This window comes from Dipteris shenzhenensis, chromosome 14, assembly GCF_047967505.1.
Source record: "Dipteris shenzhenensis isolate YYH24624 ecotype China chromosome 14, Dip_SZ_1.0, whole genome shotgun sequence".
In the NCBI taxonomy this organism is placed as follows: domain Eukaryota; kingdom Viridiplantae; phylum Streptophyta; class Polypodiopsida; order Gleicheniales; family Dipteridaceae; genus Dipteris; species Dipteris shenzhenensis.
The window spans coordinates 20182566-20202055 of NC_141609.1; the positions used below are offsets into that span (position 1 = coordinate 20182566).

The following is a 19490-nucleotide window of genomic DNA, read 5'->3' on the forward strand; positions in this document are numbered from 1 at the left end:
TCCGAGAAGGGATCTCTTGATCTACCGGAGCTGAATCTAAGGGTTTGCCATCTCTAACTGAACCTTCTCAGGGTGAGGAGGGCCAAGATCCAAAGAGGGGGACTCCTAACCTCCTGGATTTGAATTTGAAGGTCTACCAACTATAGCCACAACCCCTCTCTATCAACGGGCAATAGGGGCTGGTGGTGCCACTAAAGCACTCCGTTGATTGGAGACACCATCCAAAGTCTTCTTGAACCTTTTCTTCTTCTTTGGGCAATCTCTAGCAAAGCGCTCAAAATGTCTGCAAACCCGATATTGGTCTGTCATCCCGTAATCTCAACTCTCTGTTGAAATAGAGAGCAATGAAGCATAATGTGGTCATCAAAGATATTAGGGTCAGCAACAATGACCCTAACTCTTAGTACTCCATCCACCCTAACTGTCTCTACTATACGGAAGAAGGCAAACTTGGGAGAGAGGGGCCTCCATGACCAAATTAAAGGAGGCTCCAATGGTCGCAAGAAGCCAAAGGTACACTTGTAGAAGATCAAGGAACTTGATAACTAGAAGTGACCCCCATGTCCTCCTCCACTAGGTTGTACCTTAATGAGTAAGGTGAGAGGAATATCATCCCAGAACCAAGTGCTAGAAGGCGAGCTTGAAGCACCACAGCTGTGACTCTAGGATAATCAAAGACCACTTAGAAAAAACCTCTCTCCAACAAACGAACATCTGATAGATGTTGCGAGAGGTCAAAAGGAAGGGACCTTGAGTCCTAGAAGGGTGGGACCCATGGATGCATGCAAAGGTATTGGAGCTCTCAGGCTCCACACGCGTTTGAAGCTGCTGCACCTCGCCTTTGGAGAAGATGGATGTTCTCATGACCAGTGGAATGGGAAGAGGATTAGCTGAATGGATGTCCATTCACCAATCGGGAGATAGGGCAGAGGATGAACAGTAGCAAATGCGGCAAGATCAGGGCAGGAGAGATCATAGAGCAGAAATCCATGCGCAAATTATGCTATTCAAGTCCTTAGAGTTCGTGTCTCCAATCTAAAATAGTTTACTAGCACTAAACTCGGATCTTTGTCATAAATCTATTAAAGTATGGAAAAATTGAGGGCAAACAAATAATATGCGGACCACTTATATTATAAACAAAGACACAAGTCTCAAAGAAATCAGCTGTTGTATCATAAATGTAGAAGTTGGCTAAAAGAGCAAATATGTTCTGAAACAAAGTCTTGCCTATGGATACAAAAAAAAATCATATAAAGGAAATTTAGTAAAAGATACACATTCTCAACATATACCTTTGCCAAAAGTGTCTCTTCATTTTCAAGTTTAGCAAGCTGATTTCTTAACCCGAAGAACCCATCGGGAAGTAGCAAATGGTGTTGTTTTGTGATAGCGTGCAATTACTAAAACTCTCACAAAAATGAGGACAGCAAAGGAATTCCATGGAAAGAGACACTCAGAAATCTCCAAACAAAGTTTACAGTTTCATAGCTGTATGTGACCGACGGGAATCTTGCAGACAGCAACTACCTGCTACCTCTTACATTTTTCTCCCCATTTCCACTCCCTCCACTTTGCCTAGCCCATCATAGACGCATACATCCCCCCTTCCATCCTCAAAGCTCTCTCACACGTGACAAGCCTCTTCATCAACTTGCTCTCACATTTTCTGTATTATTATCAACAACTCCTTTCTCCCCTTTATTCTCCTCTTAGAACAGATACTCCTTTCTCCCTCTTTTTCTCCTCTTAGAACAGACACTCGATCTCTCCCTAGACCATATCCTCAAAACTCCCTCAATTCACAGAATGCAACCCCTCGTGATTTTTCTTCCAAAACAACCCCGGATACAAATAGGCAGCCCGTGTTTTGTAGGACAGTTGAATGCCAACACATCAATGTTCACAAGGATATGTAGACTATCTTCCTCAACAGCAGACATAAAATTCATTCTACTATAGAAATAGCCACCAAATTCTCGACCAAGAAAGGACAGATTCAACAATCAAGCCACCACGTCCTCCCTCCATTGACATCAATTTCAACTCAAAAGTGATATCCAGCCAAGAAACATGCTTAAACTCAGGATTACCCAATGGCGGATCTTAGCGTGCACAAGCTCCTGAACCATCGGGATGCGGTATTCATCAAACTGTGCCACATATACAGCAACAGAGCAGTACGCATTGGATCGAGATGCAAGAGAGAAGTAATCCGCTGCAGTTACAAGGTCTATACCATGTGGGTAATCACCTTGTCTACCAACATTTTCTTGAAAGGCAGCTGATGCAGCTCGCCTGCAATTCACCTAGTTTTCACCCAAATGGCACAACTTCAGCTCAGCTCAAAGCTTTGTGCAAACCAGCCACAAGGGCAAAGGTATCATAAGAACAAGAAACCATGCCTAGAAGTAAAAAAATGGGCAAACATCTTTAATTTTGAGGAGGAAATTTTGATAGATGAGAAGACAGCTTTTATTTGAAAGAAGATAAATTCATGGTTTACTAGTCTCATTATATGTGCTGCTTCACTACATTGCACATGTGGAATTTGGAAGAAGAGGACCACAGTCTGGCATATGCATAACTCAAATTTTCTACCCTCAAGGACATTATCTGACCACAAGTAAGCACTCCAATTAATTCGAACAAGTGATGAGAAGCCAACATGGAGACATTCGGGGATATTTTGCAAATAGGAGACATCAATTCCTCTTCAAGCTGAAAATACACTGTTTCAAGTCCAGAAATCTTACAAATACTCAATATTCAATTCCCTAAACAAATCTAGGTCCACAAAACATAAAGTTATGAGTTAAAAATAGAAAGTAAACCCCTTGACTCTTAAATTATATAAGAAAAGAATAAAGTTTTCATATAATGCATAAAATCCTTACGCTTTTAGCAGAGGCAGATAAATGGCACCATTCATGAGCCCTTCTGATGCCAAAATTACATCATCGAATTCTCGTCTATGAAAATTGACAGTGCATGCAAGCAACAATTCCCAGTTCAGGAAGACAGGTCTACTCACTACTTTGAAATTATAGCATTTCTATAGAGGTTTCCTCATATCCATCAGCAGTTAACTAGCCAAAGACCCACATGTTCAAACAAAATAATGATAAATTGTTAAAAAGCCAGTTCCTCTAGAATGTCCAACAGTCAGCAGATGCTAACCACTAAATGCCTTACATAGTACAAGGAAGCTCCTGATGGTAACTCTGTTCCTTATGTATCCTACAGGAAATGATTTTAAGATTTCACACAAGACTAGAAATGAGTGACACAAAGTACGCTTTGCTGAGCAATAATTGAGAGCCGGATATCAGGAAATACTGTACTTAATGCACAATCCTCCAGCTTTGGGGGGGAGGGGAAAATGTAATTTTCCCCACTTGTTCAATCATCCCACATTTATCTATCCTGCGTAACAAGAGGAATATTGCTGCTCAAGGGGGCTCGGTATACCAATCATACAAATATGGCTACATCCTTTTTCTACTTGGGCCGGGACAGAGAGAGAGAGAGAAGAGAGATAATCAAACTTTTTGCAATGTCTACTTCAATTGTAACTTTAATAAATTTCAATCAATTGTAATTATGGCAGCTTTCAAATAGGCAATTGCAGTTGTTGATCATAATCAATCAAAGGAGTTTTTCGAGAAAACAATTGAAGAGCTAGGAAAGAAAAATAGCACGTTCAGTGTAGGGAAACACACCTCACGATCATAACAAGCAATAGTAAGCAATGCAGGAGCAAGTGTTTTAAGATGCTCCCTCATCAGTGTGGGAGAATAGGCACGAGCAAAAGCCCAACAAACATAGGCTGCAGCATCTCGCACATGTGCTCCAATACTATGCGCTCCTCGCCTCACATCATAATGTAAAGCCTGCCTTCCAAAAAGAATAAAGCTAAGAGTCATGTAATAGTCAATAATCTTGTAGAACCAAAACAAACTAAATAAGAACAATATCGTTAGCCACAGACTTCAATCTGCTTAAAACCATGACAAGAATACAAGCGCTTGAAAAAATATCAGATGATTTATAAGAAAAAATCTTGAAACGTTCAAAAGACTTGGAGAACCTAATTGTTGGAGAATTCACCATGCATTTGATGCACAAGTGGAACCCATACTTAACCTGGAAATGTTCACACATGAAAGAGAAATAGAAGAAAGAATGTAGATTTGTATAAACAAGCTGAAAATAAAACTCCACCACAAGTAAAACTCTTGGAAACCACGTTCTCCTCTATCGGATGTCTAGGGCTGAAGGACAATAGTAGGCAATATTTGGAAGGGGCAATGGAAAGGTTTATCATTGACCAATTATTATTTTGAGTGAAAGAAAGAAAGAAAGATATATTAACGTCCTCGGGAGGCCGATGAGGCCTATGGGACAAAGTACAACAATTGGAAAGAAACTCGTACAAGCCACAGAACTATAGCAAAGGGCACGCTAGGGCCCTTGCTGAGTGATATGCTAAGCTAAACTATGTATGTAGCTCAAAATCTCAAAAACACAAAAACCGGAGCTGAAGAACTGAGAAGCTGGGACTCAATAGCCGAAACCCGGCATCGTGGTGGCTCTACGGTGGGCTACAAGGGTCGGGCTGTCTCCCAATGTGGTGGAGGGCATGATCTCGTCGCCCTCTCTATCTGAAGAGCTATATCAAGAGTGATGCCTTGTGGGAGACCAACAGGTCTATCCATGGGACATCAAAAACCAGCTGATACACCTATTTAGGGAGCGAACAAGGCAGCTCCTACAGAGTGCAAAAAGCAAAAAGTAACTCCGAATTATTTAACGTGCCTACATGTGGTCTGAAAATTACGACATAATCAAACATACATCAGCTGCCCATTTTCCATCCTTCCTAGCAACCTTGACCTTGGCTAACTTCGTTGCCTTTTGGTTCAGTTGAGCTTGTGTGAATTCCTCAGCTATCCGTATCTTGGTCCCTTTCAGCTTGTGAGATTAATGAAGAAGCTAGATTCATAAATCCCATGTGCTGAGTGTAACTATGGCATGTCCTCTACAGTAGCGATTATTAGTTGTGGAATCTGTCCGGTCTTCATCTAGTGGATGGCTGCTTTTATGTGCGCTAAAGTCTCATTGTATGTATCCTCCTCTTTGAACCAGCCTTCAAGAAGGCCTCCTATTCGGATCTTTAGTGCATTGTTGATTTGGCTTCATACTCCTTAATCTCATGCTGAATATGAGTTTTATTTGCCTTTGTATCTACCTCTACAGCTTCCTCCTTGGTTGTTTGCACTTTAGTGTGAGCAAGGTCCTTGACCATAGAAACTAATTCAGGGTGGGATTTCGAGAAAGCTTTTGACACAGTTGATTTGGGTTTTTTGGAGGGTACCCTTCTACGCTTTGGATTTACGAATGCTTGGATTAGAGAGGTATCTTCTTTGTACAGATCAGCCCACAGCCACGTGCTTATCAGACGGAATAGAGGAGAGAGCTTTCAGATCTATATATCAGTCCGTCAGGGATGCCCTCCATTCTTGTATTTTTTGTGGCAAAAGCAAAGAGTATGTTCTTGAGATCTCATGCAACATTTTAGGGGAGAGACTTCCCCTAAGATAGGATGAGGAGATTTTGGACAGTGAGTTGGCATATGACACTATAGTTTTTTGGGATGTCAATCCACAGAATCTCACGTCTTTCAAGGCAGCATTGGATTTATTTCGTTATGCAGCAGGTGCACATATAAATTGGATCAATCCAATGGCTTTTGGATTAGTGACGAGGACACTCCATATTGGGGGGCTGATTTCGGGAAGTAATTGGGTTGTCAATTGGTGTGGGCATCTCTCCTTTGTAGCAATTCACTGCGATGTTGGAGACTATCAAAGCAAATCCTTTTTTGGAGTTCATCAAAGCTTGACCTCACTTCCAAGGTGGTTGTGGTTAACCACGTATTGCTGGCCACTGCTTGCTTTGTTTGCTCTTGTTGGGTGCCATTCTAGGGATTGCATCACTCAGCTCACAAGGCCGGTAAGGAATTTTCTACGGAGTGGACTAGATGGCTCGGAAAACACCAGAGCTAGGATGGCTTGGGAGACCTTGATCCTTCCCACATGGAAAGGGGTCTCAATATCATAGATCCAAGCTTGCAAAGCAAGGCCTTATAATACAAGGTTGTGATCAGGGAGCTTCTGCCAGGACATGAACCTTGGAAGGATTTTTTCATTCAATGCATTCACCTTAGTCTCCTTTTAGCGGTGGGGATTGGATGGATAGCACTAGGTGGTCTTTTACCTCAGCCCATCTCACGACTCCCTCCTCCGCTCTTATTGCTGCTATCCTGAAAGCTTGGGCCAAATTCAAGAGTACTCTTCAGAGAGTTCCCCCTTCCTTTCATGTATTAGATTGGATTATGTGTATTCATTGTGGGTGATGATGCCCAATTAGAGGCTCCACCCTTTCAACTCATTGTAAAGGTTTCTTCCAATCTCATAGACTCTTCGGTCTTCCAAAGACTTCTAATAAACTTTATTTCTTTCCTTTTTCGTTTTTTCTCGTGAAGCGATAGATATGCAGCGTATCATGTGGAATGAGAATATACTTGATAAGCATGGCAACCACTTGGCACTTCTCACTATATGTGGTGGTCTAGATGGACATTCCAGCTTTTCGCAAGCCATGGGATCTTGCTTCATCTGCCACATATGGCGCTCCATGTTCTTCTTCACCATTGAATTCTATCTACATTTTTGTTGTCTACTGTTTGCATTTGTATGTCTTCTTTGGGTATATGATAGCACTCACATAATAGTTGAACAAGGAACCTTGTTAGTTTCTATGTCAAGAAAGGCGATTGTACCGTGTCACATCAAAAAGGGGTAAATTTTCCAATAGGTGCCCAAGATATTGAAAACATCGTATTAGCATTAGTAGGCATGAGCATTGAAAAAAACTAAGCTAAGCACAAGGTCTTAATTGGCCACCAAGCAACTCTTAATCGACGTAATATAAGGTGTTCGCTTTTCGAGAAGCGGGTGGTGGGTTCGAGAAGCTTGTTTCCATAATCTTCTTGGCTGACTTATAGAGGGGAGCTAGGGAGGTCCCCCTTTCTCTCTAGGTGCGTGGAAGGATTTATAAACCTTCCAAATGATCGTGGACTCCAATTAGTAGTTGCCTCAGAGGAAGTGCGGGATGTATCTAGCAAATTGATACAGGTAACAGCCTTAACCTAGGGTTGGGTTCTTGCAAGTGATGGGCCTCGTTTTTACTCTACTTGGCTTGGGGCCTTTACGAGGTCAAGTGTCCCACTTCAGGTCATAGGACTACGGAGTCCAAACCGAGATGCCTTGAATTTTTACATCCACTGTAGGGGCACATTATCCAGGTCTACAGATGATACTCTTACGGGTGTTGCATCTGTCAGGGTTGTAGGTCATGTGGAGCAAAATTTTTTCAGCTCCAAGATGGCAATCACAGTCCCTTGGATGCATGGAGGATTTGACTCTATGGATGTATCCCCATTAAGTATTTGCAGTGGGACCCCAAGGAGTGGGAGTGGATTGATGTAGGGCGCCGAGAGAGGAGCCTCCTTTTGCTACACGGTCAGTGACGCCAGAATAGTATCAGCTTAGTCTTAAAGGCTGAAGCCCTCCAAAGCTTCTCATTGGGAGAATTTTCAGATTTTTGCTGATTTGCAGTTTGGAAGAGACTCTTAAAATTCCTCAACAAAAGAAAATCACTCTTTTCTTTTGGCTTTCTATCCATGGAGGGATTCGATAAACCAATGGAGGACCATATTCAAGGCAGCCTTTTTTATCCTCGATGCCACTCTGCAAAGGAGTCTATTCAGCATTGTTTATGGGATTGCAAATAGGCAAGGACCATCTCGAAGGGATTGCTAGTCTTTTGAGCACTTTTGACCCCTTTCCCTTCTTTATAACCTGGGGCTCAGCGGCTTGGCTTTCTCTCTCGAGGCCTTAGGTGTTTCATGAGAGAGACGTGACTCTTCTTGGGCTCTCTCAATTTGACGACATTTAGTTGAGTCACGCTCTCTAGATGTGATCCAGGCTCTGCTTATAGACTTGCTACACATGCCTCAGTGATTTCAGCATGGCACGTTTGGAGAGCCAAATGTGCAGAGGCTTTGGACAGCTCCCAAGTCCACCCTTCACACAATTTGGCCAGTATATAGATAGATATTGTACACACCTTGACGGGCATTTGGGTGAGCATGCAGGGATCCTCCTGGGCAGCTTCTGCCAACAGGACTATTTTCGTTAGGGAGTAGAGTGGCTCCCCATTTTTCTCGTAGTCCCCTACAGGGTTGAGGTGGCTTTCTCAGCCTCAACCTCAGATTTTCTCTAACTCTCTTGGATGAGCAAGTTCTAACTCTCTTGGATGAGCAAGTTATGTGCCCTACTTGGTGTTTGTTTTCTCATGCTCCTCATGATGTACTTCAACCATGAGCTTGCTCGTGGTGTCTTTCATACTAATAGGAGTCCTCTCTTTGGGGGGAAAAAACAAAGAAATTATGATTTTGTAGGAAATCCTAAATCCTAGAACTAGATTAAGTCCCTGAGCGACATGTGGATAGTGCCACATGTAGTACAGTGCATGTATATGAGAACCCTAGACTCCTTCATTGAGCTCGAGTCAGATTCTTCCTCAAACTCGTTTACAACCCATCCTAGTTTTAAAACTCTTGCATTTCACTACATACAGATACAACTATCTAACAAGATGTGTATGTCATCTATCAATAGATAGAGTTCTCCAATAACATGTGTATCATCAATCGTACCGATCACATGCTTATTCTGCAAAAGTAAAAAAGCTTTATTCCAATCATACATTTTAAGAGTTCAAAAATATACTGTTAAAAGAACTTGAAAATGTGGGTGGGCCAACTATCAAACTCGTTTACAACCCATGAGGGCATTATTCCGTCCATGGTGGGCATAAGCCCAACGTCAATAGAAAAATTAAACAAATTTGAGCAAGCTTTGTTGCCCTAGTTGTCAAACTCTTGCATTTCACTACATATAGATACAACTATCTAACAAGATGTATCTGTCATCTATCAAACAGATATAGTTCTCCAATAACATGTGTATCATCAATCATACCGATCACATGCTTATACTGCAAAAGTAAAAAAACTTTATTCCAATCATACAGTTTGAGAGTGCAGAAATATACTATTAAAAGACCTTAAAAATGTGGGTGGGCCAACTATCACGAATTTTAACAAGCAAAAACGGAATACAAAAGTGGCAAAAAGAGAACAATTTGCCAATAGGACAAAGACCATGACCACTGAGAAATAGATAAAACTCCATACATGGGATTAGAAACGTTCAGAATTTCTAAAAGAGACAGAAGAAAAATTAAATGTTAGTAAAAATACATTGGGTGGAAAGCAGGAAGAGTAAAAATTCTGACATAATTTGTGTTATTGGGTGACCATACCGTAAACCAAAGAGATAGTAATATGGAAATTTTGAGCACAAAGCTTCAAGTATTCATGACTAAAAGGTACTTTGAAGCCTATGAGGAGGTTACATCCACTACTTAGACTGGGAGTTCCTCTCCCAGCTTGTACTTACATGAAAACATATTGCTTTTTACCTGAACAATCAAAGGCACTACTTCATGAAGACGCTCAGGAATCAAAAGGCCTCGACGCGCAAGCTCCGCACATGCCAAACATCCTCCATGCCAAGCTCCATCTCCCTATACAATTTAAAATTTGATTTTTTTTTAACTTTACAATATATATTTTCACGGAGACTTATGTCACTACATTGAAAATAACAAAAACATTGTTTTAAGAGTCTCATAATAGCCACAATATAATGTAGAACACACACAATACAAAAATTACACACATTTAAATAAACCAACATCACAAGGCCCATAGCTAAACCAAGCATTTCCTTTGATGATGTTAGAAGGAAAAAACCATTGACACAATTTTTTAATAAACAAGAGCCTATCACACTCACAGGCCTCTATGTCGATTCTACTTGAGAACACTCGCATCAAAATGAGCCCTATCACACTCACAGGCCTCTACTTGAGAACCCTAGCATCAAAATGAGCTTCTTATTTTCTGTTTTCTTCTTCACCACCAACTCACTCACATGGCCTTTTCCCATGCACCCACATCACTTAAGGGTTAAGCCCCTTCTAGAGGTGTACGCCGCCATATCTTCACATAGTTGCTCAGAAAGGGTATACTCAAAACCGATTGAGCAATGGAAACACAAGGAAATTGCCAACAATCCTTTTCACAAGCTAATCAACATAAACATGGTATTTGTGATACTTTTATACATCAAGATCATTAAACTTAATATTGAAAATCTGGTTATAGTGCCTTTTCTTACCGCATTTAATTGATGCTCTAGCATGTTTGTTGCCTTTTCACTTAGATAACTATAGAGGCTTTGGTGAAATCATAATATCCTTATTTTACGCTGAAAAAGATGCAATGTATCACTTCTCTCCAAGGAATAGCAGAAACAGCAATTCAAAACCCACATAAATATATCAAGGGGGAGAACTAAATGACTCAATGCTAATGAAACTGAAAATCAAGAAATTATAAAGGCAGCAAGAGAGCGGTATCCATTAAACACAAGTGTGAAGCACGGTTTTAGAAGCCTTTACGTATGTAGCATTTGACACATGTTAGACGCAAGCTTTGGAAGAATTATGACATTGTAAGGTACGGGCTTGTTCTTTCTTTATTTTTAAATTAATTTGAAGAAAAGGGGGAAAGGGGAGAACAAATATTCATATGTGACATGACATGTAGCAATGAAATGAGCTGAAACACTTGTATTAAAGTCCATGGGAGACCCGTAAGGATCTATGGGACTCGAAAGGGATGAGAGGTGGCTGAGAAAGGGCTAAGACTCGAGAGGAGAGCTGAAGAATAAAGGGGGCATTGAGTCTTGAGAGAGGGCAGGGGAAAAGGGCATGAGAAAGCATGGAAGGAGGAGGAGGAGGGCTGAGAGAGGGCCGAGAGGCAAAAGCGGTGAGAGGGGACTGAGAGAGGGAGGATGAGAATGAAGGGCAGGCCAGAGGGGATGAGAGAGGGCTGAGAAGGATTCAGGGATGAGAAGAACTGAGAGAGGGCAAGGGCTGAGAAGGGGCAACGGGTTACAAAAGGGATGGGGCTGAGAAAGTTGTAAGAGAGGCAAGATCCAAGAGCAAAACGACTGCCAGGGCCCAGGCAGAGGAGTCATACACAACGGAGGCATTGTCCAAGAGAGTTTTAGGAAACCAAAAGGAGAGAGTTGTGGCAGGAGCGCACCTAACAATTCAAAGCATTCCAAAAAACCCTGAATGCTTCAGATCACACCTATCCATTAGGTGTGCACTTTGGATCAACCATGGTGTGGAGTCAAGTAATTTCAGAGCATAATGCACTCAATTAAACAGAAGAAGATGCCACATGTATGTAGCCTAAAAATTCCATCTGCTCTCTTAAAGATGCCTAGGAGCTGCCCAAAGATATTTCCTACAGACTTGAGTGTGAATAATCTCCAGCCAACAATATGTAACAAGTCTTGGCATCTGTGGAGTTCAGTGAAGACACGTACTTCTATGGTAATGTTTCTCAGAACATAGAGGATTTTATTCGTCGTGTGAAAGAGTACAAGCAGCAGCATTGAAAACGGGCAAGAAGTTCTTTCACTAACGAAGCCCATCCTAACTACTAAGTGAAAAAGCGTGGAATGATGGAGAGAGAGAGAGAGAGAGAGAGAGAGAGAGAGAGAGAGAGAGTTTATTAAAGTCTTCGGAAGACCAATGGGTCTATGAGACTGTGAGAAACATAGTTGAAAGGGTGCATCTACTAAAACAAGCATCATCACTAAATGCTAAGTACTACTAGTCATAACATCATTATCATCTCAATCATCATCATCTCAATTCAGATCCAAATGCCAAATCTGAGGTCATGATAGGTCAGAGATAGAACGTTGACAACTATCTGTGGATGCAGTCTGTCGTGGGCTCCTAGCGGTGGCTCTGTGTCTAACCAAGGCCACGGTAACCCCTGTCAGTCGTGCTCCGGTCCTCAACATGGAGGGAATATCCCCAAGCATGATCTATGCATTCGCCCTTTGTCGAGTGTGTCGTGTCACTGGCTCTGGATATCTAACTCGCCGACCTCCCATGATAGGATGGTGTGTGTGGTCTAGCTGGAAGAACTCTGTGATTCTACGCTGAGATGGGTCTGCCTGTGTGTCCTGTCCCTACCTCTGCAATCTAAGTAAGCGCTCTCTGTGCCTAACTGCCTCATGGATGAAGATGGCCAGGAACACCTCATTTGAATAAGAGAGGAAACACAAGAGGAGTCCAAAGCTATCTCTGAAGAGGCCATGATAGTGGCCATAGTACACAAGGCATTTGAAGATGAAGTGCTCCCCTAATTTGATCGCCAGAGAGAGAAAGAGAGAGAGACACACACACACACTTTTTTTTTTTTTTTAATAAGTGAAATCTTATATTTCTGTGTGGGAACCTCAAAAGAGGTAAAAACCCACCAATAAGTACAAGGAAAAAATTTACAAGTAAAACCTCAGAGCAAAAGTCATGAGGCAGCCAAGTAAAAAGTTACATATCAAGCTGGAGGAGGATCAACACAGCATCCTCCAACTTCAAATTGTTGCTCTGTAAAAACTGATGCAATGATGAAACCACACCATCAATAAAAACAAGCCGTTTTTTGCCCTTGTGATTCTTCTTGATATAAGCTGGTACCCGAAATTTTTGAATCACAGGGTCAAAAACCTGTTGTAACATGTAATGAAAAGATTCAATTAAAAAAGGTACTTCTGCATCCCGGACAAAAGAAAACTCTCGCACAAGCATCAAAGGCAGAGAGGCTAAATCAACATCTGTATCTTCCGATGAAAAAGCTGCATCTGATAAAGCAGGACTTAGCATTTGAGCTTCATTCTGAGGATCAACCTGAGTAAGAGTAGGGGCAGCATCCTGAGAGAGAGCATGCATATCATCCTGTAAAATCCCCTCTGCAAGGGGTACATCCATATCCTGAGTAGAAGGAGACTGATGGTGCTCAACAGGGGTGCAATCCTGAGCTTCTTCAGCAAGAGGAAGATTTGCCTGTGATTTATCTACCTTCCTCCAGTAGTGCTTCAGAGCAGTAGAAGGCTTCTCTAAAGAAGCCATAGCAGAAACCGGAGGAGAAGGGAGAGTCGGCACCGATAACATGCAATGGGAAAAGATGCAAAATGCAGCCTGATGCGCATCGGATGGGCGAATCCCAAATCAAGATCAGAGTAGATGACACGGGCTGCGTCATATCCCACAAAACGCAAAGGCGAACATCACGGGAAGCTTGCAAGAACTCCTGTCTCGGACATGAAGAGGCCTTCCCAAAAAAGCTGCAAGAGTTGGAAGATGCTGAAGAAGAGGCACAGGCAGCACTTTGAGAGTAATCCAAACCAAACAGTGAGTCAGAAGGGTAGCAGAAGGATCGAAAAGTGGATCCCAGGGCATCACATAAGCGAAGAAACCAGCCCCAGGAACACCAGTACGACTGACTAGCCGCTCCACCACATCGGTCGAAGAAACGTGGGCATAATAAAATCCTTTGCCCAAAAAGACAAAGGATGAAATACAATCCGAACCCATTGCAGCTTCAACCCAACGACAAATTTGAGCGGCAGAAAGAACCCTGCCCATAAAGTCGAGACAAACTCCAAACTGCTGAGCCTGTCGAAGACCTAAAACCAGAAGGGCAAAATCCAAAGAGCAAACAAACGGGAAACCTAATGAAGAAACATCTGTGACAGAGGCTAAGCATAACTGACGTAGAAGATCCAGCTGTAGGGAAGAAGAAGGGCCATTTGCGAGATCAAGCTTTGCCGATTTGAAAGAGGATGAAGAAGGCAAGGCACCGCGCTTCCTTTGAATGAAGACTCGAGCAGGAGGAACAGAGGAAGCAGAAAAAACAAAAGATGTTGAGAGAGAGAGAGACACACACACACACACAAGGAGACAGAGATGATAACTATGGACATCATGATATATGCTACCCTACTAACTCATTGCTTTATATTGGGGCCTTGCAATCACCATTGATACTGTCACGGTCGGGGACGTGAGTTTCAATGTGCAACTAAACCCGTAGACATTTTGGCCGCGAGGGATCGGCCTAGAGGAAGCGCCAACTTCCTAGAAGTCCCTAGTCCAGTTCGAAGTGCACCCACTTGGCCCAAATGCTAGGTCAAGGCAAGGCTAAGAGGGGTCTAAATGTTGGGCCCAAGGAAAACCAATGTTTCATTGGTAAAAGAGGGTAAGAGCGTTAATGTGGCGCCAAACCAGCAGTGTCATTGGTTTTGAGGGTTACAGCTTTAATGAGGGGGGAATGGCATGCATGTGCTTGCATGCACACCCTCCATCACCCTCCACCACGTATGGAAGGTGTTCTCTTGCTTGTATGGGCTGATTTCACCTGATTTTTGGAGGCATTTGCAAGTTTGCACTCTCCCCAAGGTCCCCCTTTAATTCACATAACATTGGCACCTTTAATTCACATAACCTTGGCACGCACCCTGAGGACCAAAAACACTGCTGTACAGACCTTGATCGCTGCTGTACGGGCATTTTCCAACGCTGCACAGACTGTTTTCTGCTGCTCATGCATCCCAAGGTGGCTGTTCCTCAGCAAAGGGGCTTCAGAGACACCTAGATGCACTACAGTCCTTTTGTGAGTCTCATGATTTGAAGGTCAACCTGGGTAAAACCAAGGTCATGATCTTCAATACATCTCAAGCCATCATGCGTCAGGAGCAGTTCACATTTGCGGGGTCATCTGTTGAGATAGTTTCATCATACACTTATCTTGGGGTTATCTTCTCCGGACCGAGCTTCACTATAAGACCCGCGATGCAGGCACGCTTGAGTAGAGGGTATGACTCATTGGCCAGGCTAGAGAGGCAATGCTTCCGCTCACAATTTCAGGATCCACGCACCAAGGGGTTGCTTTTTGACTCCTTGGCTCGCCCAGCGGGGATGTACAGCAGTCCTTGTTGGGGGCCAGACTTGTCGGATACAGAGTGGGCCCGTGTGGAGCGGCTACAGGTTCTCATGCTATCACGGATGATTCGTGGTAAGTCATCCGTTCCTCACCAGATCATTCAGGCTGAGTTTGGGTCACCCCCTTTACAGCTAGATGCTGCATTTCAAGTCATCACATATCTGTACCGAGTTAGGGAATATGGGGATTATACCTCGGGGCGTAGTAGGCTACCATGGATAGCTTTATCCTCTTCTATGGCACTTGCAGCAGGAGGAGATCAGAGGTGCTGGTATGCACGTAAAGAGAGATGGTTTGAGCGACTGGGGCTCCACATGGATAGACTACCTCCCTTCCAATATAGCATGGATGCTCCGTTCTCTCCCCTCTTATCACACGAGGTCAACCAGGTTATCCGTGAGGATCTACTACAACTACACACTTTTCGGACCTGGTTGGAACCGAGTGAACTCCCAGTGAAGCTTAGCTTCTACAGAGATCACTTCTTACATATCATAGCGGAGGGTTTCATTGACCCACCAAGATACACACAGATTCACCTACCCCACTCAATGAGGATCTCTCTTGGGCAGTTCCGGGTCTCTTCACACAGACTTCGCATCGAGAGCGGCAGAGCAGAGCGACTACCCAAGGAGCGGCGCATATGCACACTATGTGACATACACGAGGTTGAGCCAGAGGAGCATTTCATCTTCAGGTGTCCTGTGTACTATGAGATTCGAGGACATTTCCACTGCCTCTTCAGAGATAGTTATGGGATTTTAGCCCATTTCCTCTCCTACCCAGACCAACGGTGTTTGGCATGTTTCATTCATGAGGCACTTAGACACCGCGAGAGGATACTCCGAGCACGGAAACAAGAGCAGACTTCTTCCTCGGTTGATCCCTCTCAGAGCTCTATCACGGACTTCTTTCAGCTAGATCACATGGACCCCAACGAGACGAGGCCTCGACATGACCGTGACCCGGAGCCCGTGACCCGACAGCTCAGACAGAGGGTCGACGCATAGATCACACTTGGAGACATCCCCTCCTTGTTTAGAGTTGGAGCCCGACCGACGGGGATCACAGTAGCCCTGGTTAGACGTAGAGCTACGACCAAGAGACGTGCCAGGACCGCACCTCTGAGTGGCCGACAGCACTCTATTGCCGACTTCATGCCTCCACTGCCTCATCCATCCTGATATCTTGCTGTTGCTGGGGATGATGATGATGCTGAGATTGATATATAGTCGACCACCGACATGACTATGTTGTACTTAGGACTTAGTACTGCCATTCTGCATTTTTGGCATTTTGCATTTTGCATTGGTATGGACGCTCGTTTAGTAGCTCCACTACCACAGCTCGTTGTATCAGGATTTTCACAGTCTCATAGACCCATCGGTCTTCCGAAAACTTTAATAAACTCTCTCTCTCTCTCTCTCTCTCTCTCTCTCTCTCTCTCTCTCTCGCATGCATCTCGAGGTCCATTGCTTGTTGTACGGCTCTCTTGCACACATTTCAAGGCTGCTCCTCTGCTGCCCTGCACTTTTCACCTGCCCTGTGAGCATTTCACACCAGTTCTCTGCTCTCTCCTCCTTCGAGCTGCCGATTCTTGCTGGCTACCCTTTTGGTCCATGAAATTCCTGCCCTTCTGACGTGCTCCAGCCAAGGATTGACCTTAGGGGAGCTGACTGGATGACTGTTGAAGTTATTTCGAGCACATTTTCTGCTATTTTCCGGCTCATTCATGGATGAAGGTCTTACGTACGCTGCTAGGGGCCTGGACAGAGGATAGGTGCGAGGCAGAGCTCGCTCCTCTTCCATAGACAGCGGGTACAGTCGTGCTGACCTTCATTTCACTGTATTTGTCATTTCTGAAGCTTGTAAGTGCTCTTTTGGTTGTTCGAAGTTTTTTCCCCTAGCCACACAGGCTTGACAAACACCCAGTCACGGAGGGTGTGCCTACAAAGGTGCCAGAGGGGCAATGTGTTGCATTTTTTATGCCTTGAAGCCATTTGAGCGTTTGTTTTGGTCTTGTGGAATGCAATGCCACTCAGAATTGGACACAGATAGTGGAAATTCCTTAGCCTTGCCTTGGCAGTTGGGTGCTAGTGTGCACTGGAATTGGATGCAGTTGTAGCCGATGAATTGGCTTGGACAGTGGAATTGCCAGTGAAGTGAAGTACGAGGGTGAGCCCTTGTGGGATGGAATCTTTCTCTCATGTTTTTCCCTAAACCCGCAAGTTGGTTGCTAGGTCTAGGGCTGTGTGTCAGCTTTGGACAGCAAGGTGCGGTGTACGGAATGCACTACCAGTTTGTACATGGAGGATCTCCTTCTGTTTTCCGGTCAGCTATAATATCCACAGCTGGACAGCAAAGGATTGGCACAGGTAATAGCCTGGGTAGAGCTGTGTGGCTGAGGCTAGTTGTTGGAAACGGCTCCGGGTTGTGTGCAAACTTTCTGTGCCAGAGGTATTGATGCTGGAAAGTGCCTAGTTTGTTTAGTTGGATTCCTGGAGCAACTTGTCAGATAAGATTTGCAGATTTGGATATCAGCTTGCCAGAGAATTTGTTTTGCATATGGTTGCCAGTATGGCCATGGGTTATGCACTTGGATACATGATGGATTTTGAATGCCTTGTGCTATCGAGTCATGCATTGAGGCTGGATGCCTTTGTAACCCAGGGATTGGCTTGAGTTGCAATTTGTTAAGTGCCTACCAGGATAAGATTCGTTTGGCTGATTCTGGATAAGTGCAAGGTAGTGACCTTGTTGTATTGTTTGCCTTCCGGATCTGGATATATTAAAGAAATACCAATATCTCTTGCAGTGGAAGGTGCCTAGGAAGGTGCCATGGGGGCAGCGTGTTGCATTTTTTATGCCTTGAAGCCATTTGAGCATTTGTTTTGGTCTTGTGGAATGCAATGCCACTCACAGTTGGACACAGATAGTGGAAATGCCTTAGCCTTGCCTTGGCAGTTGGGTGCTAGTGTGCACTAGAATTGGATGGAGTTGTAGCCAATGAATTGGCTTGGACAGTGGAATTGCCAGTGAAGCAAAGTACAAGGGTAAGCCCTTGTGGGATGGAACCTTTCTCTCATGTTTTTCCTTGAACCCGCAAGTTGGTTGCTAGGTCTAGTGCTGTGTGTCAGCTTTGCACAGCAAGGTTTCAGTGTACGGAATGCACTACCAGTTTGTACATCGAGGATCTCCTTCTGTTTTCCGGTCAGCTATAATATCCACAGCTGGACAGCAAAGGATTGGCACGGGTAATAGCCTGGGTAGAGCTGTGTGGCTGAGGCTAGTTGTTGGAAACAGCTCCGGGTTGTGTGCAACCTTTCTGTGCCAAAGGGATTGATGCTGGAGAGTGCCTAGTTTGTTTATGTGGATTCCTGGAGCAGCTTGTCAGAGAATATTTGCTGATTTGGATGTCAGCTTGCCAGAGAATTGGTTTTGCATATGGTTGCCAATATGGCCATGGGTTATGCACTTGGATATGTGCTGGATTTTGGATGCCTTGTGCTATGGAATTATGCATTGAGGCTGGATGCCTTTGTAAGCCAGGAATTGGCTTGTGTTGCAAGTTGTCAAGTGCTTGCTAGGATAAGATTCGGTTGGCCGGTTCTAGATAAGTGCAAGGTAGTGACCCTGTTGTATTGTTTGCCTTCTAGAATCTGCATAAATTAAAGAAATACCGAAAGGGGCGCTAACAATTTTGGGGGCCAATCTGGTGTTACACTCAGGGGAAATCTAGCTCCTGAATATTGTTTAAGTATGCGCTTGGCTTTGCTGGAGCTATTTCTAAGTGGCTGTAATAAGTATTGAAGTGGCTGTAATTGAAATGTATGCAAAATAATTATGGTTTACTGCCCTTTAGGAAATTCAGATACCCCCTGTACAGATGTGAGTCTTCCTCATTGAGAGGGCTTATCTGAGTCCCACCGAAGGGCTATGCTGAGGTTTTTAAGCTATCCATGGCTGAGGCAATGGCTAAGACTGCAATGTAGAGGCCATGGCTGATCCGCCCCCATGATAGATATGATCCTGTGGAAACTGGTGTCTGTTGCTGCTGTGTCTGCTACGTGGGCTGAAACAAGTATGACAGGGACAATGGAACATCCCCTGCTAGTGAAACTGAAATACAAGGCAAACCTGTAAATCCATGTACAAAGGACCACTGGAACCTGTGGCTGGTGGCAAGTCATCGATAGACCGGCCATCAACTGCCTATGGGTCAATGTGGATACCATCAAAGGTATTAATTCTTTCCGACTGAATCTTGAACTGAAATGTGCAGTCTTGCCAACTGACAACTACAACATGGTCACCATGCAATGGTGAACCAAGGATGATGTTAGTTGGGCCTAACGGGATGACAACGAAGGCACGTTTCTCTGCCATCCCACTGATGTGAAGCTCGACATCCTGGGCTTGTGAGCCG

General features: G+C 43.9%; 1 protein-coding gene across 2 annotated transcripts in view; it reads right to left on the reverse strand.

Annotated features, from left to right (window-relative positions):
* TTN1 (ARM repeat superfamily protein) overlaps positions 1–19490 on the reverse strand; it is a 105556-nt gene that overhangs the window by 27909 nt on the left and 58157 nt on the right. Inside the window, exons 7-9 of one of the 2 annotated variants that reach the window (XM_087384774.1) lie at positions 9613–9717; positions 3723–3893; positions 2094–2309 (exon numbers count right to left, since the gene is read on the reverse strand). In XM_087384774.1, coding sequence (XP_087240900.1) covers positions 2094–2309; positions 3723–3893; positions 9613–9717 — 492 coding nt within the window. The remainder of the gene's footprint in view (positions 1–2093; positions 2310–3722; positions 3894–9612; positions 9718–19490) is intronic. The other variant, XM_087384775.1, reaches the window with a different exon arrangement.